The sequence below is a fragment of the Balaenoptera borealis genome, assembly GCF_965194805.1.
Source record: "Balaenoptera borealis genome assembly, chromosome: 11".
Classification (NCBI taxonomy): Eukaryota; Metazoa; Chordata; class Mammalia; order Artiodactyla; family Balaenopteridae; genus Balaenoptera; species Balaenoptera borealis.
The window spans coordinates 93,438,528-93,464,198 of record NC_138868.1 but is presented as its reverse complement, the minus strand read 5'-3'; the positions used below and the strand labels follow the sequence as shown (position 1 = coordinate 93,464,198).

Here is a 25,671-nt window from a genome sequence, read left to right as displayed (position 1 = left end):
ATTAATTTTTTCTTCTGTTTTCTACTTCATCTCTATTTTTTGAGAGTCAAATTTTCTGCTTACCTTGCTTTGTCTATTTATTTGTATGGCTTTCCTGATATGCCTGGTGAGAGCTACCCTTAGCTCTCCAGTCACATTTATGAAAAAAGCAGTATGTTTGAGTACACTATGTTTATGGGAAGTTTGTCCACTGACAGGTGGAGAGGTGGCACTCTCAAATACCAGAAAGCAAAAATTTTTTCTCCGGTCTTTCAATTCCTTTAGGAAAAAAAGGCTCATTTTATGCCTGAGGAATAGATGCCTGGCTGCCAAATGCAGTCCCCCCATCTCTTACTTCTGTCCTCTGCTGTAGCTGGCAGTCTGAATTCTCGATCTTCTCCATGGAACTGCAAGACAGACCTGCTACCTCCCAGCTGGGCTCCCCTCATCTGTCCTCTACACGAAGGCTTCTTTAGCCCTGCCTCATTAATTACCAGTCTGGCAGCTGTTCTCCATCTTCCAGAAACTAGCTAAAATAACTTACCCTTTGGCGACCTCTTGCCTGTTCACTTTGTCAGTGTGGGTTTCTGCCTTTTTTTTCCCCTAATGTCTTTAGTCTCATTTTAATGAAGTCTCCAGAGCAAGAATGGACAAGCTCGTGTATTATCCTATTACCTATCTTGTTTCCCTAATCTGCTTCCTGCAGGGGCTAGGATGTGACTACAGTTGACAGTACAGCTCTCTTTTCAGGCCCAAGGCGGGAGAGAGAGCACCGTATTAAAGGACCGGGTTCCCTGCTAAGGCTACTGCCCTGCTCAACAAGCTGGTCAGCACCCACCTAGCTGTGGCCAAGCAGAGTCCTGGGGACATCTGGCCCAGAGTCCTTGAAGGGCCAGTGTGGAACTAGTGCAGGCCCAGCTTTAGACCCACCAGCCAGAAAACCCCAAGTACCCAAGAACAGTGGTGCTTACCACTTTTGGGGTCGTGTACCATTTCTGAGGATCTGATGAAAGCTGTGGTGGCCTCCAGTCCCATGAAAATGCACACACACTCAGAATTTTCTGTACAATTGCTGGGGGTTCCAGGGAACCTGAAGACCTACCACATCTTCCTGGAGCCCAGGTTAAGCAGCTTTGCCCTGTAAGTCTGGATTGACTTCAGGGAAGCTGTGGGCTTGCTGGCCACAAACAGGATATGCTGGATCTACTTGGACGGTTTTTACAACCCTGAAACCAGTCCCCCCGCTGTGATCCTTTTTTTTTTTTTTCAAAAAAACCTTTTTTTAATACAGCAGGTTCTCATTAGTTATCTATTTTATACATGTTAGTGTATATACGTCAATCCCAATTTCCCAATTCAGCCCACCACCATCCCCCCTTCACGTCCCCCCCCTTGGTGTCCATACTTTTGTTCTCTACATCTGTGTCTCTATTTCTGCCTTGCAAACCGGTTCTCCTGTACCATTTTTCTAGATTCCACATATATGTGTCAATACACGATATTTGTTTTTCTCTTTCTGACTTACTTCAATCTGCATAACAGTCTCTAGATCCATCCACGTCTCTACAAATGACCCAATTTCGTTCCTTTTTATGGCTGAGTGATATTCCATTGTATATATGTACCACCACTTCTTTATCCATTCATCTGTCGATGGGCATTTAGGTTGCTTCCATGACCTGACTATTGTAAATAATGCTGCAATGAACTTTGGGGTGCATGTGTCTTTTTGAATTATGGTTTTCTAAGGGTATATGCCCAGTAGTGGGATTGCTGGGTCATACGGTAATTCTATTTTTAGTTTTTTAAGGAACCTCCATACTGTTCTCCATAGTAGCTGTATCAATTTACATTCCCACCAACAGTGCAAGAGGGTTCCCTTTTCTCCACACCCTCTCCAGCATTTGTTGTTTGTAGATTTTCTGATGATGCCCATTCTAACTGGTGTGAGGTGATGCCTCATTGTAGTTTTGATTTGCATTTTTCTAATAATTAGTGATGTTGAGCAGCTTTTCATGTGCCTCTTGGCCATCTGTATGTCTTCTTTGGAGAGATGTCTGTCTATTCAGGTCTTCTGCCCATTTGTTGATTGGGTTGTTTGTTTTTTTCATATTGAGCTGCATGAGCTGTTGATATTTTTTTTTGAGATTAATCCTTTGTCCGTTGATTCGTTTGCAAATATTTTCTCCCATTCAGAGGGTTGTCTTTTCGTTTTGTTTATAGTTTCCTTTGATGTGCAAAAGATTTTATTAGGTCCTATTAGGTCCAATTTATTTTTGTTTTTATTTCTATTACTCTAGGAGGTGGGTCAAAAAAGATCTTGCTGTGATTTATGTCAAAGAGTGTTCTTCCTATGTTTTCCTCTAAGAGTTTTATAGTGTCCGGTCTTACATTTAGGTATTTAATCCATTTTGAGTTTATATTTGTGTAGGGTGTTAGGGAGTGCTCTAATTTCATTCTTTTACATGTAGCTGTCCAGTTTTGCCAGCACCACTTACTGAAGAGACTGTCTTTTTTCCACTGTATATTCTTGCCTCCTTTGTCATAAATTAGGTGACCATAGGTACATGGGTTTATCTCTGGACTTTCTATCCTGTTCCATTGATCTATATTTCTGTTTCTGTACCGGTACCATATTGTCTTGACTACTGTAGCTCTGTAGTATAATCTGAAGTCAGGGAGTCTGATTCCTCCAGCTCCGTTTTTCCCCCCAACACTGCTTTGGCTATTCAGGGTCTTTTGTGTCTCCATACAAATTTTAAGATTTTTTGTTCTAGTTCTGTAAAAAATGCCACTGGTAATTTGATAGGGATTGCATTGAATCTCTAGACTGCTTTGCATAGTATAGTCATTTTCAATATATTGAGTCTTCCAATCCAAGAACATGGTATATCTCTCCATCTGTTTGTGTCATCTTTGATTTATTTCATCAGTGTTTTATAGTGTTCTCAGTACATGTCTTTTACCTCCTTAGGTAGGTTTATTGCTAGGTATTTTATTCTTTTTGTTGCAATGGTGAATGGGATTGTTTCCTTAATTTCTCTTTCTGATCTTTCATTGTCAGTGTATAGGAATGCAAGAGATTTCTGTGCATTAATTTTGTATCCTGCAACTTTACCAAATTCATTGATTAGCTCTAGTAGTTTTGTGGTGGCATCTTTAGGATTCTTTATGTATAGTATCATGTCATCTGCAAACAGTGACAGTTTTTCTTCTTGTTTTCCAATTTGTATTCCTTTTCTTTTACTTCTCTGATTGCTGTTGCTAAGACTTCCAAAACTATGTTGAATAATAGTGGCAAGAGTGGACATCCTTGTCTTGTTCGTGATCTTAGAGGAAATGCTTTCACTTTTTCACCATTGAGAATGATGTTTGCTGTGGGTTTGACATATATGGCCTTTATTATGTTGAGGTAGATTCCCTCTATGCCCACTTTCTGGAGAGTCTTTATCATAAATGGGTGTTGAATTTTGTCAAAAGCTTTTTCTGTATCTATTGAGATGATCATATGTTTTTATTCTTCAGTTTGTTAATATGGTGTATCACATTGATTGATTTGTGTATACTGAAGAAACCTTGCATCCCTGGGATAAACCCCTCTTGATCATGGTGTATGATCCTTTTAATGTGTTGTTGGATTCTGTTTGCTAGCATTTTGTTGAGGATTTTTGCATCTATATTCATCACTGATATTGGTCTGTAACTTTTTTTTGTAGTATCTCTGTCTGGTTTTGGTATCAGGGTGATGGTGGCCTCATAAATGAGTTTGGGAGTGTTCCTTCCTCTGCAGTTTTTTGGAAGAGTTTGAGAAGGATGGGTGTTAGCTCTTCTCTAAATGTTTGATAGAATTCACCTGTGAAGCCATCTGGTCCTGGACTTTTCTTTGTTGGAAGATTTTTAATCACAGTTTCAATTTCATTACTTGTGATTGGTCTCTTCATATTTTCTATTTCTTCCTGGTTCAGTCTTGGAAGGTTATACCTTTCTAAGAATTTGTCCATTTCTTTGTGGTTGTCCATTTTATTGGCATAGACTTGCTTGTAGTAGTCTCTTAGGATGCTTTGTATTTCTGCAGTGTCTGTTGTAACTTCTCCTTTTTCATTTCTAATTTTATTGATTTGAGTCCTCTCCCTCTTTTTCTTGATGAGTCTGGCTAATGGTTTATCAATTTTGTTTCTCTTCTCAAAGAACCAGCTTTTAGTTTTATTGATCTTTGCTATTGTTTTCTTTGTTTCTATTTCATTTATTTCTGCTCTGATCTTTATGATTTCTTTCCTTCTGCTAACTTTGGGTTTTGTTTGTTTGTCTTTCTCTAGTTCCTTTAGGTGTAAGGTTAGATTGTTTATTTGAGATGTTTCTTGAGGTAGGATTGTATTGCTATAAACTTCCCTCTTAGAACTGCTTTTGCTGCATCGCATAGGTTTTGGAGTGTGTTTTCATTGTAATTTGTCTCTAGGTATTTTTTGATTTCCTCCTTGATTTCTTCAGTGACCTCTTGGTTATTTAGTAGTGTATTGTTTAGCCTCCATGTGTTTGTATTTTTTACAGATTTTTTCCTGTAATTGATATCTAGTTTCATAGCATTGTGGACAGAAAAGATACTTGATACAATTTCAATTTTCTTAAATTTACTGAGGCTTGATTTGTGACCCAAGATGTGATTTATCCTGAAGAATTTTCTGTGTGCACTTGAGAAGAAACTGTAATCTACTGTTTTTGGATGGAATGTCCTATAAATATTAATTAAATGTATCTGGTCTATTGTGTCATTTAAAACTTGTGTTTCCTTATTAATTTTCTTTCTGGATGATCTGTCCATTGGTTTAAGTAGGGTGTTAATGTCCCCCACTATTACTGTGTTACTGTCGATTTCCTCTTTTATAGCTGTTAGCAGTTGCCTTATGTATTGAGGTGCTCCTATGTTGGGTGAATATATATTTATAATTGTTACATCTTCTTCTTGGATTGATCCCTTGATCATTATGTAGTGTCCTTCCTTGTCTCTTGTAACATTCTTTATTTTAAAGTCTATTTTATCTGATATGAGTATTGTTACTGCAGCTTTCTTTTGATTTCCATTTGCATGGAATATCTTTTTCTATCCCCTCACTTTCAGTCTGTATGTGTCCCTAGGTCTGAAGTGGGTCTCCTGTAGACAGCATATATATGGGTCTTTTTGTATCCATTCAGCGAGCTTGTGTCTTTTGGTTGGAGCATTTAATCCATTCATGTTTAAGGTAATTATCGATATGTATGTTCCTATTACCATTTTTTTAATTGTTATGGGGTTTTTTCATAGGTCCTTTTCTCCTCTTGTGTTTCCCACTTAGAGAAGTTCCTTTAGTATTTGTTGTAGAGCTGGTTTGGTGGTGCTGAATTCTCTTAGCTTTTGCTTGTCTGTAAAGCTTTTGATTTCTCCATCAAATCTGAATGAGATCCTTGCTGGGTAGAGTAATCTTGGTTGTAGGTTCTTCCCTTTCATCACTTTAAATATATCATGCCACTCCCTTCTGGCTTGTAGAGTTTCTGCTGAGAAATCAGCTGTTAATCTTATGGGAGTTCCCTTGTATGTTATTTGTCGTTTTTCCCTTGTTGCTTTCAATAGTTTTTCTTTGTCTTTAATTTTTGTCAATTTGATTACTATGTGTCTTGACGTGTTTCTCCTTGGGTTTATCCTACCTGGGACTCTCTGCGCTTCCTGGACTTGGGTGGCTATTTCCTTTCCCACATTAGGGAAGTTTTCGAGTATAATCTCTTCAAATATTTTCTCAGGTCCTCTCTTCTCCTTCTGGGACCCCTATAATGCGAATGTTGGTGCGTTGAATGTTGTCCCAGAGGTCTCTTAGGATGTCTTCATTTTTTTTCATTCTTTTTCTTTATTTTGTTCCGTGGCAGTGAATTCCACCATTCTGTCTTCCAGGTCACTTATCCGTTCTTCTGCCTCAGTTATTCTGCTATTGATTCCTTCTAGTGTATTTTTCATTTCAGTTATTGTATTGTTCATCTCTGTTTGTTCTTTAATTCTTCTAGTGTTTCTTCCTTAATTCTTCTAGGTCTTTGTTAAACATTTCTTGCATCTTCTTGATCTTTGCCTCCATTCTTTTTGCAAGGTCCTGGATCATCCTATCATTATTCTGATTTCATTTTCTGGAAGGTTGCCTATCTCCACTTCATTTAGTTGTTTTTCTGGGGTTTCATCTCGTTCCTTCATCTGGTACATAGTCCTCTGCCTTTTCATTTTGTCTATCTTTCTGTGAATGTGGTTTTCATTCCACAGGCTGCAGAACCATAGGTCTTCTTGCTTCTGCTGTCTGCCCTCTGGTGGATGAGGCTATCTAAGAGGCTTGTGCCCAGGCTGTGATCCTTGAAGGGCTGGTTTCCCAGACCTGCCCTGGATGTGACGCCAATTGTTTCTCTAGGTTTAGGGCCCTGACCTAATAGGCATAAAAGTTGGGGTGATTCCTAATGTGAGTGAAGAACACATCCCATGATAACAGCAAACAGCCTCTTGAATCATATCAACATTCTCCTCCTGATACACTATGCTAACCATAGGCCTTCTCAATTTTCTTAGCCAAATGTCAGAAACAGAAGAAAGCCATTCCAGCATATATCTCTAAGGGGGCTAAAACCATTATGCATAAACAGCATCCAGAATCAGTGGCTTCAAATTATGTGTCTGGCTTTTTTGACTATGGAAGAAAGATTCCAAATAAAATCATTTGGCCTGTCCAATTTGCACAGAGATGGCTTGATATAGGACAAATCAGATAGATTACCTTGGATAAGTTGTTAAGTGCCACAGTTTACAGAAAAGGGATTCTTAACTGGGGTTCCTGGACTCTAGGGCCTCCACAGATGGGCACTGGTGGGGGGTGTCACCAAATCCCCTGAAACCATAGGCAAATTCGGTATTTATGTGCTATGGGCATCATTTTGAGGAGTATATAATCTGCCCCATATCTCAGAGAATCAGTAGAATCTGAAAGGTGTGGTGACTTCAAAACAAAACAAAACAAAAGGAGAACAACAAAGGAAGCTGTTTCTGGATTTCCCTGGGAGAAGCTTACTGTGAGGATTCCTCCATCCTGGCTGTTCAGTAGAGACAGGCACTTCCTGCTCACCTCCATGGCCCAAACCTACAACAACAGGGAGCGGGAGAAGGAGTTTGCCTGTCCTGGTCATGGTCCTCTGCCTCTTCCTTCTGAGCGCTCAAGTAGAACAGAACACTCTCCACTCCCTCCCTCTCGCCACCACCATGTCTGTCCATGTTTCCTTCACAACATCTTCTTCTATTGCTCTCATTTCTTCCCACATCCAACTCCCCTGACTACAGGGTGACACCTTGAGAGCAGGAACCACGTCGTATTTGACTTTGTAAATGCAGAACCTAGCACCGTGCTCAGTGCCCTGGATACTCAACTGGTTTTCAGAATCAATACCTGACAGAGCGACTCATCCATCCCTCGGCAGCGCAGGGACAGAGTGTCCGCCCAGCTTTCCCCATTCCCACTGCCAGTGTAGGAGCACTGCAGGATAGTGCTTCTATCCTCTTTGCAGAAATGAGAACAGTTCTATGCAACAGAACGGGTTAAGGTAGGGAGAAAAGAATGCGGTACCTCAGAGACAAAGGGGGACTGAAGACACAAGTTCATCATGAGTCCCAGGAGGGTATACATGACCTCTCTGAACAGGTCCACATCCTCCTCACACTTGGCCTTTGGAAACAAAACAAGGTGATCAATGATCTTCCTGCAGCTTGTCATGGTCACCTGTTCCCCTTGGTGATGGTCTCGGTATCACTCACACTCCCTAAAATTGTCAGTGTCATGAACCTAAGTGATGTGGGAAGATCTGAGACCGGTTTACAGCACAGAGTGTGTGGCGCCTCATGTCGTATGTCATATGTTGTATGCCCTGGGTTCAAACTGCAGATGGAGCTGCTGAAATGGGTGCTCAAGGCAGCTCCACAGAAAACCCTTCAAACATCTCCGGGGTGGAAGAGACTTGATCTGGAGGACTCTGTAAGGCCAGCTGCCCATCAAACCTACTGTTACAGAAGGGGTAAGCCACTGGCCCCAGCACCCTCAAACAGAATTTTTGGCAAAGCCAGATAACGAAGAAGAAGCCAATGCCCTCAAAGGAGGTAAAAGACCAACTTTGACTAGAAAAGCTGAAATACCATGAGGCCCAAGCAGGCATCCCTGAATTCTTCAGAGGCAGACATCTGTCTTCGGGTGGCAGCCTCAGCGCTGAGGTTTCCCATAATGGCAATACACTGGCAGAGAGCTGAGGTGTTGGTGACCTTAGGATCTCTCTTCTAAAAGGGGATGAAGAGAAAGCGAATCTGCAGAGAGCAGGCAAATGATGCCAGAATAATCTCTAGGGGCATCCCTCACTCACCAAAATGTCTGGGAACCAGATAGCATTATGCCACGTGGGGACATCGGTGGGGTCACGCTGGCGGAAAGGAAGAAGGCACACAGAGGGGGAGACCCCAAATCACCTTGGCCTAGAATAGGGAGGCCTAGGGCTTAATCCCAGTCACTCCATCAACCAGCTGGGGGCACTGGGACAAGTCCTGTCCCTTCTCAGACCTTCCATTTCCACATCTGTGAAATACTGGGGTGTCAGTATGCCCTCTAAGGTCCCCTGAAACTTCTATGGTTCCCTGGGGACAGGTCTAGTCACAGCATGCTCTCCTGGAGGACTCCCCGCCTGGCAATTTTCTCCCTCATCAGCTCCAACCACCACACCTGCCCTCCTGACCGAGATGACTGCCATTCAGGGGACAGGGTTGCAGGTGGTACTTATGACGGGACTTGGCTCAGAAGAAGACTGATGGAGACCGACAGACTCTCTGCCTTCACCTACTGCGGCCCCCAGGCAGGCTTTCCTCCCCTGTAACCAGCTCTGCCCGTATGCCATCTCCACCTGCCCCCACTGCAGCTGTTTCAACAACCAAGACTTGCATAAATTCCAGCTGTGAATAAATGATTAATCAACCTGAGAGGCAACAGGAGTTCTGGGGGGTAAACTGTGTTGAAACAGCCCTGCTCATGCTCCCAAAAGGGTCTGTCACAGGTGATAAAATGAGGGCTTACTCACCAGCACGCCCGTCAGTGCCAGGAGAACATCCGGAAGGCTGGCCTGGAACCAGACTTGGAATCTGTCGAGAGAACATCAGCCATGATTTATTTCTACCCCGTGCAAACTAAAACATAAATAGAGCATCTTGGGTGATGCAGCAGACCGTCCAGCCCTGGGCCCGTGTGATCTGCCCCTGCATGGATGATTCATTCGGAACCAAAAATGGTCATCACTGGGCAGGTAATGTGGCTTTACTTTTTCTAAGCCTGGAGACTTGCCTTTGATGTTAAACAACAGATCTCAGAGGGCGGCTCTCTTATGCAGAAGCTGCTGGAATCCCTAGGTTTCTGCCGAACTGACTTAGCACCACCCCTGCCCTCCCCTTGCTTTGAGTCTACACGCTGTGTGCCGTGCAAACAGGAGACACGGTGTAAGCATGTTCACGTGTCACAGCCTTGAGGAGGGCCCCGAGGCACACACACGTCCACCAGCTAGAGAGGCGAGTGCACCCTCCCAGCGCGTGCTGATGGCCGGCTTCCAGCACAAGCAGCTCTCTCGCATCGTATGACCGTTCCTAAGTAAGACGCCCTAAAGTTGATGAGGAAATTAAAAACAAGATGCAGTTTTTAAAAAACTGAAAAGTTATGAAAATCTAAGACCTTTACTGTCTTCCCCAGCAGCAGCTAAACAAAGAAAAAAAAGCGCAGGGGGGATGGTTACCCATACTGCCACTGGCGGCCCGGGAGGGCTCTACTTTGTCACTGTGTTTCTCCTCCCTCCCCCTCCCTCTCTCCCTCTCTTTCTCTCCCATTTAATCAACACATGTCTGCCAGGCAGTTCCTATTAGGCACTGATTAGGGGAAGAAGCCTCACCGCATAGCAGATTTGCTTGTTGGGAGAGTTACTCTTCTAAGTATGTTACTGCTTCCAAGCTCACTGAGGGCCGGGTCGCCCCCCGCACCTAGAGGGACTGGGACGGGAGTGGCTGACCACAGCCCCTGAAGACATCAGCTCTCCTACGCAGTGAATCTTGCGATGCTCAGTTGGTCCAGCCTCCCGTGTGCCGCACGCTTTAGAAGATCAGACAGTTCAACAAAGGTTGCAGAAAAAATGTCAGTTTCTGGAAATAAAAATTACCTTTCTTCCAGAGCCAAGTCTGTGAGCAGTCCCATGGCTGAGTTGGCCTTTTTATCTGAGAAATCAAGAAACGACACGAGGGCTTCCAACAACCTGCAAAAATCCATAACACCTTCAAGGTGGGCTGACCTCCAGCTGACAGCGTCCCCAACAAGGAGGCTTCGCGTGGAGGCCAGGAAGGAGTCAGCACCTGAGTGAAATAAGCTGAAAGGGCCTTGCCGTTCCTACCAGGAAGCCCAGCCCCTGCCCGCCCCAATGAGGCAGACACTCTCCCATGGGAATGGCTCTACCGCTTAACGTGAGGGCTCAGGGGAATTAACAGTTTTAACCAAAGTTCACTGATTATCAGATGCTGACTTGGAAGGAATCTCTGGTGCCTCTGCCCTGGGACTCTGGCTTGGCCAAGTTGAATCACACAAATGACATCTAAATGGCACGCTTACTAATCTGCTGATGACTAAGTGGGAAGGCCCTCTAATGAAGTGAGGGATGGAATCAAGATTTAACAAGATTTTGACAGGTTGCTGAATATATCAGATGAAATCTCAGAGAGTTAAACTCAAAGTCTTTCACTTAGAGCTGGAAATTCTGTTTAAGTAACAGAATTGGGAGTCCTGGTTTATACCTGACTCATGTGAAAAAAACTTACAAATTTTTAGCCAGTGGCAAACCTGGTATATGAGCAAACAGTCTGGAGCAGCTGCCAAAAAGCTAATGCAGTCTCAGGCTGCCTTAACAGACTGACCGGCACCAGGACAATGAGAGCAGAAGTCATTTGTCCATCCAGCAAACCCACACCAAGCACCTACAGCGTGCTGGGTGTCGTGCTCAGTGCTGGGACACAGTACTGAGCTCCTGGCCTCGTACAGGGACGTGTGTCAGATGATAGGTGAGAAACAGACACATGTCAAGTGGGCACAGAGTCCACCTGGCAAGAGCTGTGGGAGGATGGAGATGAGGATGACATTCCCGCATCACTTGAAAGTGGAGCGTTGGCTACTTGGACCTTTGTCCGTTCAGTCAACAGCACTTACTGGCACTATGTGCCAGGTGATGTGGTAGGTTCTGGAGCCACAGGGATGAAACAAGACAAGGCCCCAGCTCCAAGGAGCTTGTAGGCCAGTGTCAGGCACGTGAGAACAGGAGCAGAGCATCGGAGGCAGAGCACACAGCAGTCACAAAGATGATGAGGCATAAAATCGCAGAGGCACACTTGGGGACTGCGGGCGGTTCCTCACAGCTAGTGCTTAGGGTGTGGGGAGGGCAGGGAGCAGCGAGGCTGGGGAGCTGGGCAGAGCCAGCCTGGGTCACGTGGGCCTTCTGGAATGTCTGTACTTTCCCCTGTTAGCCTGTGTCCCAAGTATGGGCAGTGGATGACTTGCTTGGTGGGGGTGTATGGGGAGGGCTGCAGGCTCTTGAGCTCCTCTCAGTCTCTGAGCTAGAGAAGGCTCCAGGAAGCTGTATTGTAATAAAGCCCCCAGGTGATTCCTAAGCACGGTATTTCTCAGAAATTCAAGAACTAGTCTTAGAGGCAGTAGAGTAATTTTGGCATTTTAAGCAGGAAAGTAACAGGACAGATGTGCATTTGGGACAAATCCCTTTGGTGGTGTGCTGCAGGTGGATCAGGGCAGGTAGTACAGGAGCCAGGGAACCCAACAGGGGGAGAACTGGGATTTTCCAGACAATAAAGGTTAAGGGACTGAGCTGAGACGGGGCAGAGTAAGAAGTACAGTTGAGAAGAAAGAGGCCTCACAATGACCTAGAAGTGATGATGGGAGACATTGCAGGAGATCCAGAGGAAATGAATCCAGGAGATGCAGAGGAGATAGGACTGACAAGTACCAGTTTCTCAGGGATGTGGGGAGGAGCCAACCAGGGAGCCCTCAGGATTCTGGCCTCGGCAACGGGGCGGATGGAAACGCTATCTATGAAGACAGAAAATTCAGCTAGAGGGTCTGGTTTGAAGAACCGCTCTTTTGAAGTACTAAGTTTATGATACTTGTGACATTGCGATGAAGGTGCCAAGTTGCAGAAGGATGTTTCCTTGTAACATCTGAGAGAGAGACTTAGACATGATAATTAGGGCCATGGACAAGAAGAGGGCCAAGGGTAGGATCTTGCGGCCCCTGACTTGGAAAGATGACGGCATGCAGGGGGCTTGCAAAGGGAGCCGAGAAGGAATAGCAGGGAGTAGGAGGAGGGCCAGGAAGAATGATGTCAGTAGGACCAGATGCCATCAGGCTGTAACAGGAGATAAAGACTGAAAAGAGCCCATCAAACTGGGCTCTTATATTCAGGAGTACGGCCTCCAGTCACCCATATTTATGGTACTACGTTTATTCAGCAGCTTGTTCTGGGAGGGGTCTGGAAGTCGAACCACCTGAGGAGTGGTTGAGGAAACTAGGATGCCTGACCTGGAAAACACCAATGTCTTCAGACACGTCAAACACTGGGATGTGGGAGAGTTGCATTCTATCCTGCCTGCCTCTACCACAGAAGCTGGAACCATCTTCCCCCCACCAGGGTGGCATGTGACACAATTCTGACCAAAGAGAAACAAAAGCAGTAGCTCCTCTTGATAAAAGGGACAGACCTAGTTGGTGCTAACCTGTCTTAAAGAGGGATGTGATGCTTGGAGTTGCAGCAGCCTTATGTGACCATGAGGGAAAGGTCAAGGGAAGGACAGAGACCTTGACCCTGCCATCGTTAAACCACCAAACCAGCTGTTACCATCTTTAGTCTTTTTGTTATGTGAGAAAAATGAGACCAGTTCTCTTGGCCAAGTCATCTGTCAAATGCAGCAGAAAAAATTTTACCTAGCATACGGGTATCATGTCTCTGAAGCTTCACCATAAGTCTGTGATACAGATGAGATACCAGGCACATCAAGGCTAAGCAGCTTTCCTGGGTCACACAAGTAGAAAGAGACAAGCAGAGGATTTGGGCTCCTGACTGCTTGAATCTAAAACCCCAGAGCTTTTCACAAAGGGATACTGGCCCTCGCTCAGCTCCTGTCCATGCACATTTGTCCCTTCACTTTCTCATTTGGGGAGGAATGTGAGGGTCATGGAACCTGCGTGCAGCCCTGAAGTGAGACTATCTCACTTCATTCCAGAGAACATGTTCCATCTCTTTCCGGTTTAACTGGAGATGAACATTAATGAGAAGAGTGGGCACACAGGTAACAAACTGAGGTTTCTTTGACTGTCTAAGGAAAGTAGGCAGGACTGCACAAGGTGATCACAAATGCCAAGACACTGGAAAAATTCAAATGAAACTCAAGCAATTCAAAGATAGCTGGGGAGAAAGCTTATGATAACTATAGTTACATTTACTCAAAGAGACCAAAACCAAATGAAAAAACATATGATGAAGGTATTGAGGAAATGACTGCAGAGTCATTTGAAATGTGAAATGCGCTTTTGAGGATTTAACTCTGCTAACGATCCGTTTGCCTGTGTAGGTTGAGCTTCGGGGGCTGCCAAGGCCTTTTCTGTGAGCCATGGGGCCGCTGAGCTGGGCTGAGAAGGGGAGAGTCACAGCCAAGGCTTATCCTGTCCTCAGCACACATGGACTTCCTCACTGACATGGGACCAGCCCCAGAGGTCTCGCTGTGGTCCAAGAAGGTCTGACACAGCTTCAGATTTGACTGCTTTCCTTTTGGGGAACAGAGACTAGGAGAGAGGCTCCAAGGCCTGGGAGACAGCTGGCTGAGATGCCCCGAGTCACTAGCTGCACTTTCTCCTGCCCCATCTGTGAAATGGGGTAATGACACTTATCTTGCCTCCCTCACAATGAGATGATAGTGAACAGAATCGGAAGCCAACTTCTGTTTTCAGATTACATAGGAAGCATTTATAAAGCAAAGGTAAAATCATTGCTACTATTTCTTTTAGGTTGAACCACATGAAACTGCCAACATGCAGCCTTTTTTGACATAAAAAGTGGCAATTTCACATATTCAAACTAATAATCTTTAGAAGGAAAAGCACTGGGCAGAATCACTCTGCTTCAGTCATTTTTTAAAAAAGTTTACTTAGGAAAGAGGAGCATTCCATTCCTATCACCTTAAGCCTAGGAAAGATCTACATGTAACAGTATTTGAAATGTGTTTTATTTACTTGTACCCTACCTTGCTCCAGAAAGGGTTTAAGGATATGCAAAATCAGATAGTATTACCTGAAACAGGAATAAATGAAGAAAAGTAAGGACAGGAACAGGGTAGAGCCAGGACTGAGGCTAAAAGGGCAGAAACAAATGGCCTATTTTACAGTTGGGTTCCCAATTGCTGGTTTTGGAAGTGCTGCCATATTTACAAGGTCTGCAATGTCTGTGAGATGGAAACAGGCTCAGGAGAAGTGACACTGTCCGTGGTACTAAGTTCCGACAGGAGTGTCCTGAAGGTCCTCATGAGGGAGTGTTCTTCTCAAAGGCTCTTTCTGTTTTTGATCCTTAATCTGGTAGGCTGGCACCTCTCACGTCAGAGATGTGAGACAGGGGCCAAGCAGGTGTTAATGTGGCAGGTAAGGTCGGAGATGCTGCCGGGAAGCTCCCACCCACAGCGCAGAGCCTTACCCGGTCAGGTCAAGGTGCCCCATGATGAGGCTCCGTCCATTCTCCGTCTGGGCGAGCTGCAGCAGCAGGGCCAGGGTCTGCTGCCGGATGTTCGGGACCCTGGAGGCCAAGAGGGAGGGCAGCAGCTGGCCCGTGTTGGGGCGCAGCACAAGTAGGCGTTGGTTCTCCTCTGCAAGACACAGGGCACGTCTGTCTGGTGCAGACCATGACAGCAGTCACACCAGTTCTGTCTCCCCACATCTCAACGGGAAACCCAGCTCTTCCCCACGCATTTGAGAGGCAGGATAACGAAGGGTAAGAGCATGGATTCTAGAACCAGACTGCTGGGTCTGAATGACCAAGAAACGACCTCAGCCGAGTTGTCAACCCCTGAGCTCCTCAGCTTCCTCATCAGTGGAACGAGGAAGGCAACCAACATACCAGAGTTGTCGTGAGGATCAAATGAGTCAATACGTGATGGTGCGGAGAACAGGAACTGGCACACATACATTAGCTATTATCACTATTCTGGCCAGAGGCCTCTCGGTGTACGGTATTCAGAAACGTGAGGAAAGGAAAAGAAATCAGCCTAATGGTGGAAGGGCTTTAGACCATCTATTTTCATACAATGGCCAGAGCAACTATTTGAGTTTTTTCTAGAAAACTAGAATGATCACATGAGAACGTTAATGAATAAAGCATGCTCCCCTTCCTAGACCATGAGCTATTTCCAGCGTGGTGGCATCAGATGTGCCCGCAGCCCGCTTTCGCCTGGTGCATTTTCTAACGAGGTACGTGAATTTGAGAGCAGGCAGAGGTACAGGCTGGGGTATGAGCCTAAGCTATGAAACAGAGCAGAGTTTGTTTAGTTTACATAAAAATGAAAAGTAGCTCAGTGTAAACAATTCAAATAACACAACGTGTATACAGCTGAAAATGAAAGTCCCCTTCTTTCGTCCATATCCCCTCCCGGTAAGCCATTTCCCTAAGGGGGCTAGTATTCACCCTTCTTATGAACAATGTTAAAATATGATACATCCTACCCTGAAACTGGCTTTTCTCTCTCAGTCAGCACTATATCACAGACATTTTCCACGTCTTTACTTTTAAGCATTCCTTTGTCCTTTTTAAAAACCGCTCTGTATTTATTGAATTGGATATACCAAGATTTCATTGATCTGAGACACAGCATGTACGTCACAGGCTGTGTCCGACAGTATTTTTCCAGATATTAAAGAAAGATGTGACCCCAAGGTTCACAGAAACCAAAGTGGGCTGCAGGGTGAGGAAGTTGGGCTGCAGGGAGGGAATCATGTCCAATTCATACTGAGGAAACAGCCAGTCACCAAGCCTGCCTCCCTAACCCTTGGGCAGGGCGATTTGCAAAAACACTGCTCAGAGCCAGTGCAGTGTTCTACAAGTAGCAGGGCACCTTGATAAGGATATTAGTCTGAACGTAATTCCCTGCAGGGAAGAGTCCCCCTGATTCTCTAGAGCTTAGCAACCTAAGTGTCCATCATCGGATGAATGGATAAAGAAGATGTGGCACATATATACAATGGAATATTACTCAGCCATAAAAGAAACGAAATGGAGTTATTTGTAGTGAGGTGGATGGAGTTAGAGTCTGTCATACAGAGTGAAGTAAGTCAGAAAGAGGAAAACAAATACCGTATGCTAACACATATATACGGACTCTAAGGAAAAAAAAAAAAAGTCATGAAGAACCTAGTGGTAAGATGGGAATAAAGACACAGACCTACTAGAGAATGGACTTGAGGATATGGGGAGGGGGAAGGGTAAGCTGTGACAAAGTGAGAGAGTGGCATGGATATATATACACTACCAAACGTAAACTAGATAGCTAGTGGGAAGCAGCCGCATAGCAAAGGGAGATCAGCTCGGTGCTTTGTGACCACCTAGAGGGGTGGGATAGGGAGGGTGGGAGGGAGGGAGACGCAAGAGGGAAGAGATGTGGGGATATATGTATATGTATAACTGATTCACTTTGTTATAAAGCAGAAACTAACACACCATTGTAAACCAATTATACTCCAATAAAGATGTTAAGAAAAAAAAAAGAACTCTAGAATTTAGCATGATTCCTCCACCCTACTAAATCAGGAAAAAAATCATGTTACCTCATATTCAGCATTTAATCGTTTACAAGCTGCATTTACAAGCTCTCTCGACAGCTCCCCACAGAAGCCTGTGCACGTCATACACAGCTATCACTATTCCCATTTTCACTGTTTTGTGTCCAAAGTCAAACATTTCCCCCTCATTAAAAAAAAAAAAACACAATTGTTTTAAAAAAATGAGGGAAATACCTAAAATTTTATTGAGGTCACTAAAGTGATAAGACTGTACAAAAACTTAGTGAACCCCAGAAGAGGCTAATATGCAAAAAGGGAAGAGTTACGGTAAATAACTCCCCATAGCATGTTACTGTCCCAATATTATGCACTAATTAATCAGTGTCGCAAGAGGCCGGCAGGGATGGTTGTAAATCTCATGATGCTGAAACCGGTACTGTGGTCAGCAAAAAAGGAGCACTGTTTTTCAGCAGACAGTAAAGGAAAAACTCTGCCCGCCTCACTGCCAGTGCACGAGCTGAAATCACTAGCCTGCAAAGAGCCAGGGCGAGTGCCCAGGTGATGAGACCACGCATGATGCTGACCGTGACCTTGCCCACCGTGGAGGCGGCTGCGAGGGTGCCGGAGACACGACTGTAGCGCAGGTCTTGCTTCTGACACACATGTTTTTCCCGGGGAGGGTCTAGACCGCCATCTCCAGGGCCTGTCCTAGAGGAACAGTCCTGCCTGCCCACACCCCCGCCCCGTAGCCCTCCCATTACCAGCGCATTAACGATGATCGATGGTTATTCCCTGGCTTACCGTTCTCACTGCACACCGCTTGCCAGAGCCTGAGAACAGACATGCATACTGTCTCTTCCACTGCATCTTTTCCTGCTGTGGAAAAGCACCTACGATGGGCAAGGGAGAGCAATATTAAAACTGCTAATCAGTCTTGATCTTCCTTTCAGTTGGTTTTATTTCACCTCCAGACTCCTCAAATGTGGGTTTAAGAAAGTCACTTCTTAATCCAGAGCCGCAGGTCACCAGGACCAAGGGACTGCTAGGACCTCAACTGAGAGCTCCAGGACAAGGATGCAGCCGAGGAAGCTGGGTCTGCACAGAGGGAGGGCGGTGAGCCAGGAGCCAGGGGCCAGGGCGTCGGCTGCAGCAGGACCAATGAACTGCGGTGGGCCAGCAGACCACTTAGGGTTTGTGAGTCTCATCCCACACACAAACGTGTGCTGGTGCCTCCAACCCACACCAGTGTCCTAAGCCATGGAAACTGCACCAGAACAATTGAAATACAAAATAAAATAAATTCAGCAAACTACCTCCTGCCATATGGGTCTTTCTTCAGATACGATGATAAATGAGATCAGCCAGGAACCAGCTGATCTCATTTCCTGTTACGATCAGCAAATTCCAAAAGAGGACAAAAAGAAAGAGCCATCTTGCAAAAACTGGTGGGAAACCAGCAAGAGTGGCCATTTCTCTGACTTTGAAGTGCTCGGAGGAACCCTGGGAAGTTTTCCTAACCCAGTATTGACTGAAGGTAGTACCATCCAGGGATCACGCTGCCTGTGTGATGAGTGTCTGATTTCATGAGAAATGGTTGTCTTTCCTTGCTTTGATGCCAGGCTGTCTTTACAAACATCCCTACCTTCTTATGACCTCATTCTCACTGATGATACTGAATCCATTGTGTGTTCTGAATAAAGTTCGTTCCGTGCCTGAAACAAGTTCAGAGAAAACCGTGTCGTCAGACTCCTGAACTGTCTGGCTGATGTCTAGCTGTCACAGAGCCAGATGATAACAGAAACCCAATATGGAATGTCTAGATCACCAAATCCACAGTTTAGGCAGAAACAAATACCTCCGATTCTGAAACCTAAGGCTGTCATCAGCCACTTGGCGCCACCGTGAGAGGGACGCCCTGTTCAGAGAAGGAGAGCTGAGCCCGGGGCGTCCCACGAGTGATCTGACAACTCATCATTCTGTAATCTTTAGAGAGTCTCCAGGAGCCGCTTAACCTCCTAGAAGAACTGGCATATCCAACTGTTCTTAATAAATGTTTATTTCAAAGCTGTTTCCAGGCTCTAGAGAGGAACCTATAATCTCCAAGAAACTACTGCAGGGGTGTTTGAGAACCCTCCACTGTACACTAAAGGAAATCAGACTCCGTCCATTTGTACAAACATCATTCTGTCACTGAGTAACAACACTGGTTTCAGCCCTGGGATCAGTAATTACAGAAACTCCTAAAACAGAGCGCTGTGGCTCTCATTAGCAGGAGGACAGCAGCTGATGTTTGCTCTGAAACTATTTCCACATCCTAAGCAGCCATTAAGTGTAACTGGGATGAACGTTACAGTTTATCCTACAAAATTCTGTCTTCCATTCCTCTATGGTACAGGGTGTTGGGGGTGTATATGGGGTCTGTGTGGGGTATGCAAAGGGTGTGTGGGTATGTGCAGCACGTGGGGAACACCCACGAGGGGTGAATGTGTGTGGTGTGCTTGTACGTGATATAAGCATATATGGTATATTTGTCCCACATGCGTGGTGTGTGTGTGTGTGTGTGTGTGTCTTGTGAGTATATATGCAGTGCATGCCGTCTGTGTGTTTTGTGTCGTATTCTGTGTGTGGTGTTTACAGCATGTGTGCCATGTGTCAGCATGCTCGGAGGAGAGGATGGAGCTGGGATGGGGTATGTGTCTTAAGCACCCCCTCTAGCACCTACATTATAGTAGACCTTCAATCAATATTGGTGGAAGGAAGGGAGGAACAGATTCTTTGCCTCGTGAGGACAGACCTCTAAACTCTGTCCCTTTATACTGACAATATTCATGAGATCACACACATCGCCGGCTTACAATCCTTCATCATGTCAGTCAGGATTTCAATCCCCCCTGCATAGAACGAGGGGATCTGATCAGGCTTGGAAAGAATCTCCAGAAGATTCTTGGTTGTCACGGCTGTGTTCGTTCCTGAATCCAGTGCTTCCTGGGCTTCCTTCTCTTGAAGGTCTGCTTTCTCCCGAAGATATACCTGATTCAGGTAATCTAGCAAAACAAGAAGGAAAACACAACAAAACCCTAACAATCAACATGTCCACACATGGAGCAACCGTTTTTTGAGGATGGGAGGCTGAAAGACAGAAAGCATTAAAATAATTCAGACTCATCTTCAGCAAGGAAAATTTTAGGAGGCGTGTATAGTTTCTACCAGGAATCTTAAAACATCTTGGGAATTATTCAAGGACAACATTGTTCCTTGTCTAGAAGGCTTGGAGGGAGGATGGTGGAGAAAAGGAGGAAGGCCCAGAACAGAGGAAGAGGAGCAAGGCAGGGCTGTTAATGAGAGGATTTGATTGTGCAGGGCTGGGCATGGCTGTGCTTGCGGCCAAGTGCAGAGAAGGCATGGAGGGCACCCCAGGGCCGGAGCACAGAGGGGAGGTGCAACTTGAACAAGGACGTCAGCAGGAAGTCTTACCTTTCACCTGTGTCTGCAGCTGGGGGTTTATTTCTAAGATCTTCTGATAACACTCTCTAGACTGGAAGAAAGAAACAAGGCCTTGAAGAGTGGTTAGGGGGCAACGGTGATTACAAGAAATGCACAGGGTATCATTATCTCCTCCCAGTCTCCCCCGCTACCCGCGTCGGAGGCGGGCATGGGGAACGCAGCATGCATTTGACATTTTGTTTAGGCTTCTTTGGTTCTGTGGGGCAACAGGTATTATTTCAAATTTTATTTTAAAAAATAGTGTTGTCAGATACAGCCTGTGATGGAAAATATCCAGTCCTAAATTCTCGTGGCTCAGGTCTGGCTGGGATAGGAATAATCATAAGGTAAATGCAAAATTCAGATATGATATTTGCACTGAGAAAGAACAGGAGGATACCTGTCAGATATGCTCACAGGGAATAAGGAAATAAATGAAGCTAGAAACACTGTTGACAGAGACTTGGGAACAGGAAGCGAGAACTGCCTATTTAAACGTACAGGCTGCAAAGAGCTGGTAAGGGGTCTGTTCACTGGCCACAGAAGACTCAACTAGAACACTTGAGAGCGAGAGGCTCATTGACGACACTGTTAGATAGAAAGTTTCTGGAAAAGAAAGATTCTTGTCAATGGGGCATGATGATGGGTTTAGGGCAGTACAGTCCTCAGGGCTATCAATGCGACCAGTCACTGAAAGAAAAAGCTCAGAAAAAAAAACCCAAAGACAGATGAATGGATAAAGAAGATGTGGCACATATATACAATGGAATATTAATCAGCCATGAAAAGAAATGAAATTGAGTTATTTGTAGTGAGGTGGATGGACCTAGAGTCTGTCATACAGAGTGAAGTAAGTCAGAAAGAGAAAAACAAATACTGTATGCTAACACATATATATGGAATCTAAAAAAAGGTCATGAAGAACCTAGGTGCAGGATGGGAATAAAGACGCAGACCTACTAGAGAATGGACTTGAGATAATGGGGAGGGGGAAGGGTAAACTGGGACAAAGTGAGAGAGTGGCATGTACATATATACACTACCAAATGTAAAACCAATAGCTAGTGGGAAGCAGCTGCATAGCACAGGGAGATCAGCTCAGTGTTTTGTGACCACTTAGAGGGGTGGGATGGGGAGGGTGGGAGGGAGGGAGATGCAAGAGGGAAGAGATATGGGGATATATGTATATGTATAGCTGATTCACTTTGTATAAAGCAGAAACTAACACACCATTGTAAAGCAATTGTACTCCAATAAAGATGTTAAAAAAAAACAAAAAAAACAAAAAAGCAGAAAACAAAAAACAAAGAAACGTTCTAAGATATCTTAAAAGCTCAAGGCTCATCTAGAAGATTAGGATTAAGAAATGAACTGAAGAAAAAGCATCACATTAAAACAGAGAATAGTGTTGCAGGATATCAAACATGGTAACTGTAATAGACTGAATGTTTGCGTCCCCCCAAAATTCAGATGTTGAAAGCTAACCCCCAATGTGATGTATCTGGAGGTGGGGCCTTTGGGAGGTGATGAAGTCATGAGGGTAGAGCCCTCATAAGTTGATTCGTGCCCTATTAAAGAGACCCCAGAGAGCTCCCTCACCCCTGCTGGCTGTCTATGAACTAGGAAGCAGGTCCTCACCAGACACTGAATTTGCCGGCATCTTGATCTTGGATTTCCTAGCCTCCAGAACTGGGAGAAATAAACCTTTGTTGTATAAACCACCCGATCTACGGTATTATGTTATAGCAGCCCAAAAGGTCTAAGACAGTAACCCTGTATCCAACTTCTTTTTAACCCTAGCTCTAATCTATCAGCAATTCTTGTTGGCTTCACTGTCAGTATATAAGCAGAACCCCAGCACTTCTCACCACCTTCATCATGACCAACCTGGTCCAAGCCATCATCATCCCTCACTTGGATAATTTGCTGCAATAGCCTTCTGACTGGTTCTCTCTTCTTTTCTTACATGTCAAGATATATTCTCAATACAGCAGAGTGATCCTTTAAAACATGAGTCAGATCATTTCTCTCCTTTACTCAAAACCCTCTGATGGCTCCCAGCTCACTCAAAATAAAAGCCAAGGTCCTTCCAAAAACCTGTAGGGCCCTAGGGGATCAGTCCCCCATGTATCCCCCCCCAGCCTGCTCACCTCATCTCCTCTCACTCCCCTCCTTGTTTGCTCCATTCTAGCTATCCCTCTATCTGGACCACTCCTCCACTGTATAATATATCCACATGGCTTGCTCACTTCACTCCTTCCCTTCTTCCAGAGAAGCCCTCCCTGACCACTCTCTGTAAAACCAATCTCACCTTCACCACTTCCTGATTTAGTTTTCTTAGTAACACTTATTGCTACCTAACATACTACACATCTACTTATTTGGTTTCTATCTTGGGACAAGTCGCCCCTACCACAAGAATGTGAGTTCCCTTAAGTCAAGGATTTTGTCTTGTTTGCTGCTGTATTCCTGTTGCCTAGGACAGTGCTTGGAACATAGAGAGCATGCATTAAATATGTGCTGAGTGAATTAATTAACTGAATGAATGAATAAGTAAATGGAACTTGGTGGAGGGGGGGAGATTAATATTTTCCTTTTTACTTCTCTATTATTTGACCTTATTACAGTAAGTCTGTATTACTTTTAGAATTAAAATCCAACAAAGAATAATTTTTAAAAATGTACAATGGGGGCAATTTCTTTTTAAAAATAATATATCTTGTAAATGGAAAGATAGCTCATGTTCATGGGCCGTAAACCTTAATATTGTTAAGATGGCAATAATCCCCAGGTTGATCTACAGATTCAATGCAATCTCCATCAAGATTCCATCTGGCTGAGTAATATTCCATTGTATAAATATACCACATCTTCTTTATCCATTCATCTGTCAGTGGACATTTAGGTTGCTTCCATGTCTTGGCTATGGCAAATAGTGCTGCAATGAACATTGGGGTGCATGTATCTTTTTGAATTAGAGTTTTCTCTGGATATATACCCAGCAGTGGGATTGCAGGATTATATGGTAGCTCTATTTTTAGTTTTTTTAAGGAGCCTCCATACTGTTGTCCAATTTACATCCAACAGTGTAGAACGGTTCCTTTTTTCTCCACACCCTCTCCAGCATTTATTATTTATATTACTCAGCCATAAAAAAGAATGAAATAATTCCATTTGCAGCAACATGGATGGACCTAGAGATTATCATACTAAGTGAAGTAAGCCAGACAGAGAAAGACAAATATCATATGATGTTGCTTATATGTAGAATCTAAAAAAAATGATACAAATGAACTTATATACAAAACAGAAATAGATCCAAAGACACAGAAAACAAACTTATGGTTACCAAAGGGGAAAGGGGGAAGAGGGATACATTAGGAGTTTGGGATTAACATATACTCACTACTATATATAAAATGGATAACCAACAAGGACCTACTGTATAGCACAGGGAACTACTCAACATTTTGTAACAACCTATAAGGGAAAAGAATCTGAAAAAATAGGTATATATATGTATAACTGAATCACTTAGCTGTACACCTGAAACTAACACAACATTGTAAATCGACTATACTTCAATTAAAAAAAATTCCATCTGGCTTCTTTGCAGAAATTGACAAAGCAGATCCTGAAACCTGTATGGTAATTCCAGTAACCCTGAATAGCCAAAACAATCTTGAAAAAGCAGAACAAAGTTAGAAGACTCACACTTCCCAATTTCAAAATTTACTACAAAGCTGTAAGAATCAAGACAACGTGGCATAGGTATAAGAGTAGACATAAACAAATGGAATAAAATTGAGAGTCCAGAAATAAACCTATGCATTTATGATCAATTGATCTTTGACAAGGGTGCCAAAATCATTCAATGGGAGACAAGACAGTCTTCTCAACAAATGGTGCTGGGACAACTGGATATCTACATGCAAAAGAATGAAGCTGGATCCCTTCCTCACACTATATACAAAAATTAACTCAAAGTGGATCAGAGATCTAAATCAAAGAGCTAAAACCATAAAACTCTTAAATCTTGGATTAGGCAATGGTTTCTTAGATTTGATATCAAAAGCATAAGCGACCAAAGAAAAAAATAGGTAATTTAGACTTCATCAAAATTAAAAACTTTTGTGCTATGATGTGAAAAGACAACAGAGAATGGGAGAAAATATTTTCAAATCATTTATTTGATAAGGGACGTGTATCTAGAATTTATATTGAATATTATATGACTATATATAATACTTATATTACTTTATATTGAATATTTATATAAATATTCAATTTATATTATATTGAATATATTTATACTCAATATAAAAAGACAAATAACCTAATGAACAAATGGACAAAGGATCTGAAGAGACATTTCTCCAAAGAAGATACACAAATGGCCAATAAGCACATGAAAAGATGCTCAACATTATTAGCCATCAGAGAAATGCAAGTCAAAATTATGAAATACCACTTTATACTCATCAGGATGGGTATAATAGAAAAGAAAAATAAATAACCAGTATTGTTCACGATGTGGAGAAATTGGAACCATACACTACTGGCAGGAATGTCAAATGGAGCAGCCACTTTGGAAAACAAGATGGCAGTTCTTCCAAAGGTTAAACATAGAGTTATCACGACTCGGCAGTTCCACTCCTAGGTGTATAGCCCAGTGGACTGTAAACATGTGTCCACACAAAAACTTCTACGTGGATGTTCATAATAACCAAAAGTGGAAACAACTTGAATTCATCAACTGACAAGTGGATAAATAAAATGTGGTATATCCATACAATAGAATATTGTTCAGCAATAAAAAAAAAATGAAGTACTGTACATATTACAACATGGATGAAACTTGCAAACACTATGCTAAGTGAATGAAGCCAGTCACTAAAGACCACATATTGTATAATTCTATTTATATGAATGGTATAGAATAGGTGAATGTATAGAGACAGAAGTAGATCAGTAGTTGTCTAGGGTTGGGGGGGGTGGAGGGGAGGGGAGTGACTGCTAACGGGTATAGGTGTTTTTGAGGAAGTGACAAAAATGTTCTAAAGTTGATTGTGGTGATGGTTGTGCAACTCTGTGAATACGCTAAAAACCACGGAATTGTATACTTTCCATAGGGGAATTGTTTGATACGTGAACTATATCTCAATAAAGCTGCTATTAACAATATACAATATCTTAGTGTGTATATCTATCTGCATGGTTACTTTCAGGTGATGAGATTACAAGTGAATTTTGTTTTTTCATCTTTTTGCTTATGTCTTTTCTCTCCAGAGATGCTCCTCCCAGGACTGAACGGACACTGGTAGAAGATACT

At 43.6% G+C, this 25,671-nt stretch overlaps 1 protein-coding gene across 5 annotated transcripts in view; it reads right to left on the bottom strand.

Moving 5' to 3' along the window:
- Positions 1 to 25,671, bottom strand: part of TTC12 (tetratricopeptide repeat domain 12) — a 49,843-nt gene that overhangs the window by 4,553 nt on the left and 19,619 nt on the right. For all 5 annotated transcript variants that reach the window (XM_082342366.1, XM_082342367.1, XM_082342365.1 and 2 more), the window contains 10 exons: positions 20,331 to 20,391; positions 19,712 to 19,900; positions 18,499 to 18,568; positions 17,658 to 17,746; positions 14,782 to 14,950; positions 10,207 to 10,299; positions 9,088 to 9,148; positions 8,162 to 8,299; positions 7,599 to 7,697; positions 7,050 to 7,118 (listed from right to left, as the gene is read on the bottom strand). In XM_082342366.1, the coding sequence (XP_082198492.1) occupies positions 7,050 to 7,118; positions 7,599 to 7,697; positions 8,162 to 8,299; positions 9,088 to 9,148; positions 10,207 to 10,299; positions 14,782 to 14,950; positions 17,658 to 17,746; positions 18,499 to 18,568; positions 19,712 to 19,900; positions 20,331 to 20,391 (1,038 nt within the window). The remainder of the gene's footprint in view (positions 1 to 7,049; positions 7,119 to 7,598; positions 7,698 to 8,161; positions 8,300 to 9,087; positions 9,149 to 10,206; positions 10,300 to 14,781; positions 14,951 to 17,657; positions 17,747 to 18,498; positions 18,569 to 19,711; positions 19,901 to 20,330; positions 20,392 to 25,671) is intronic.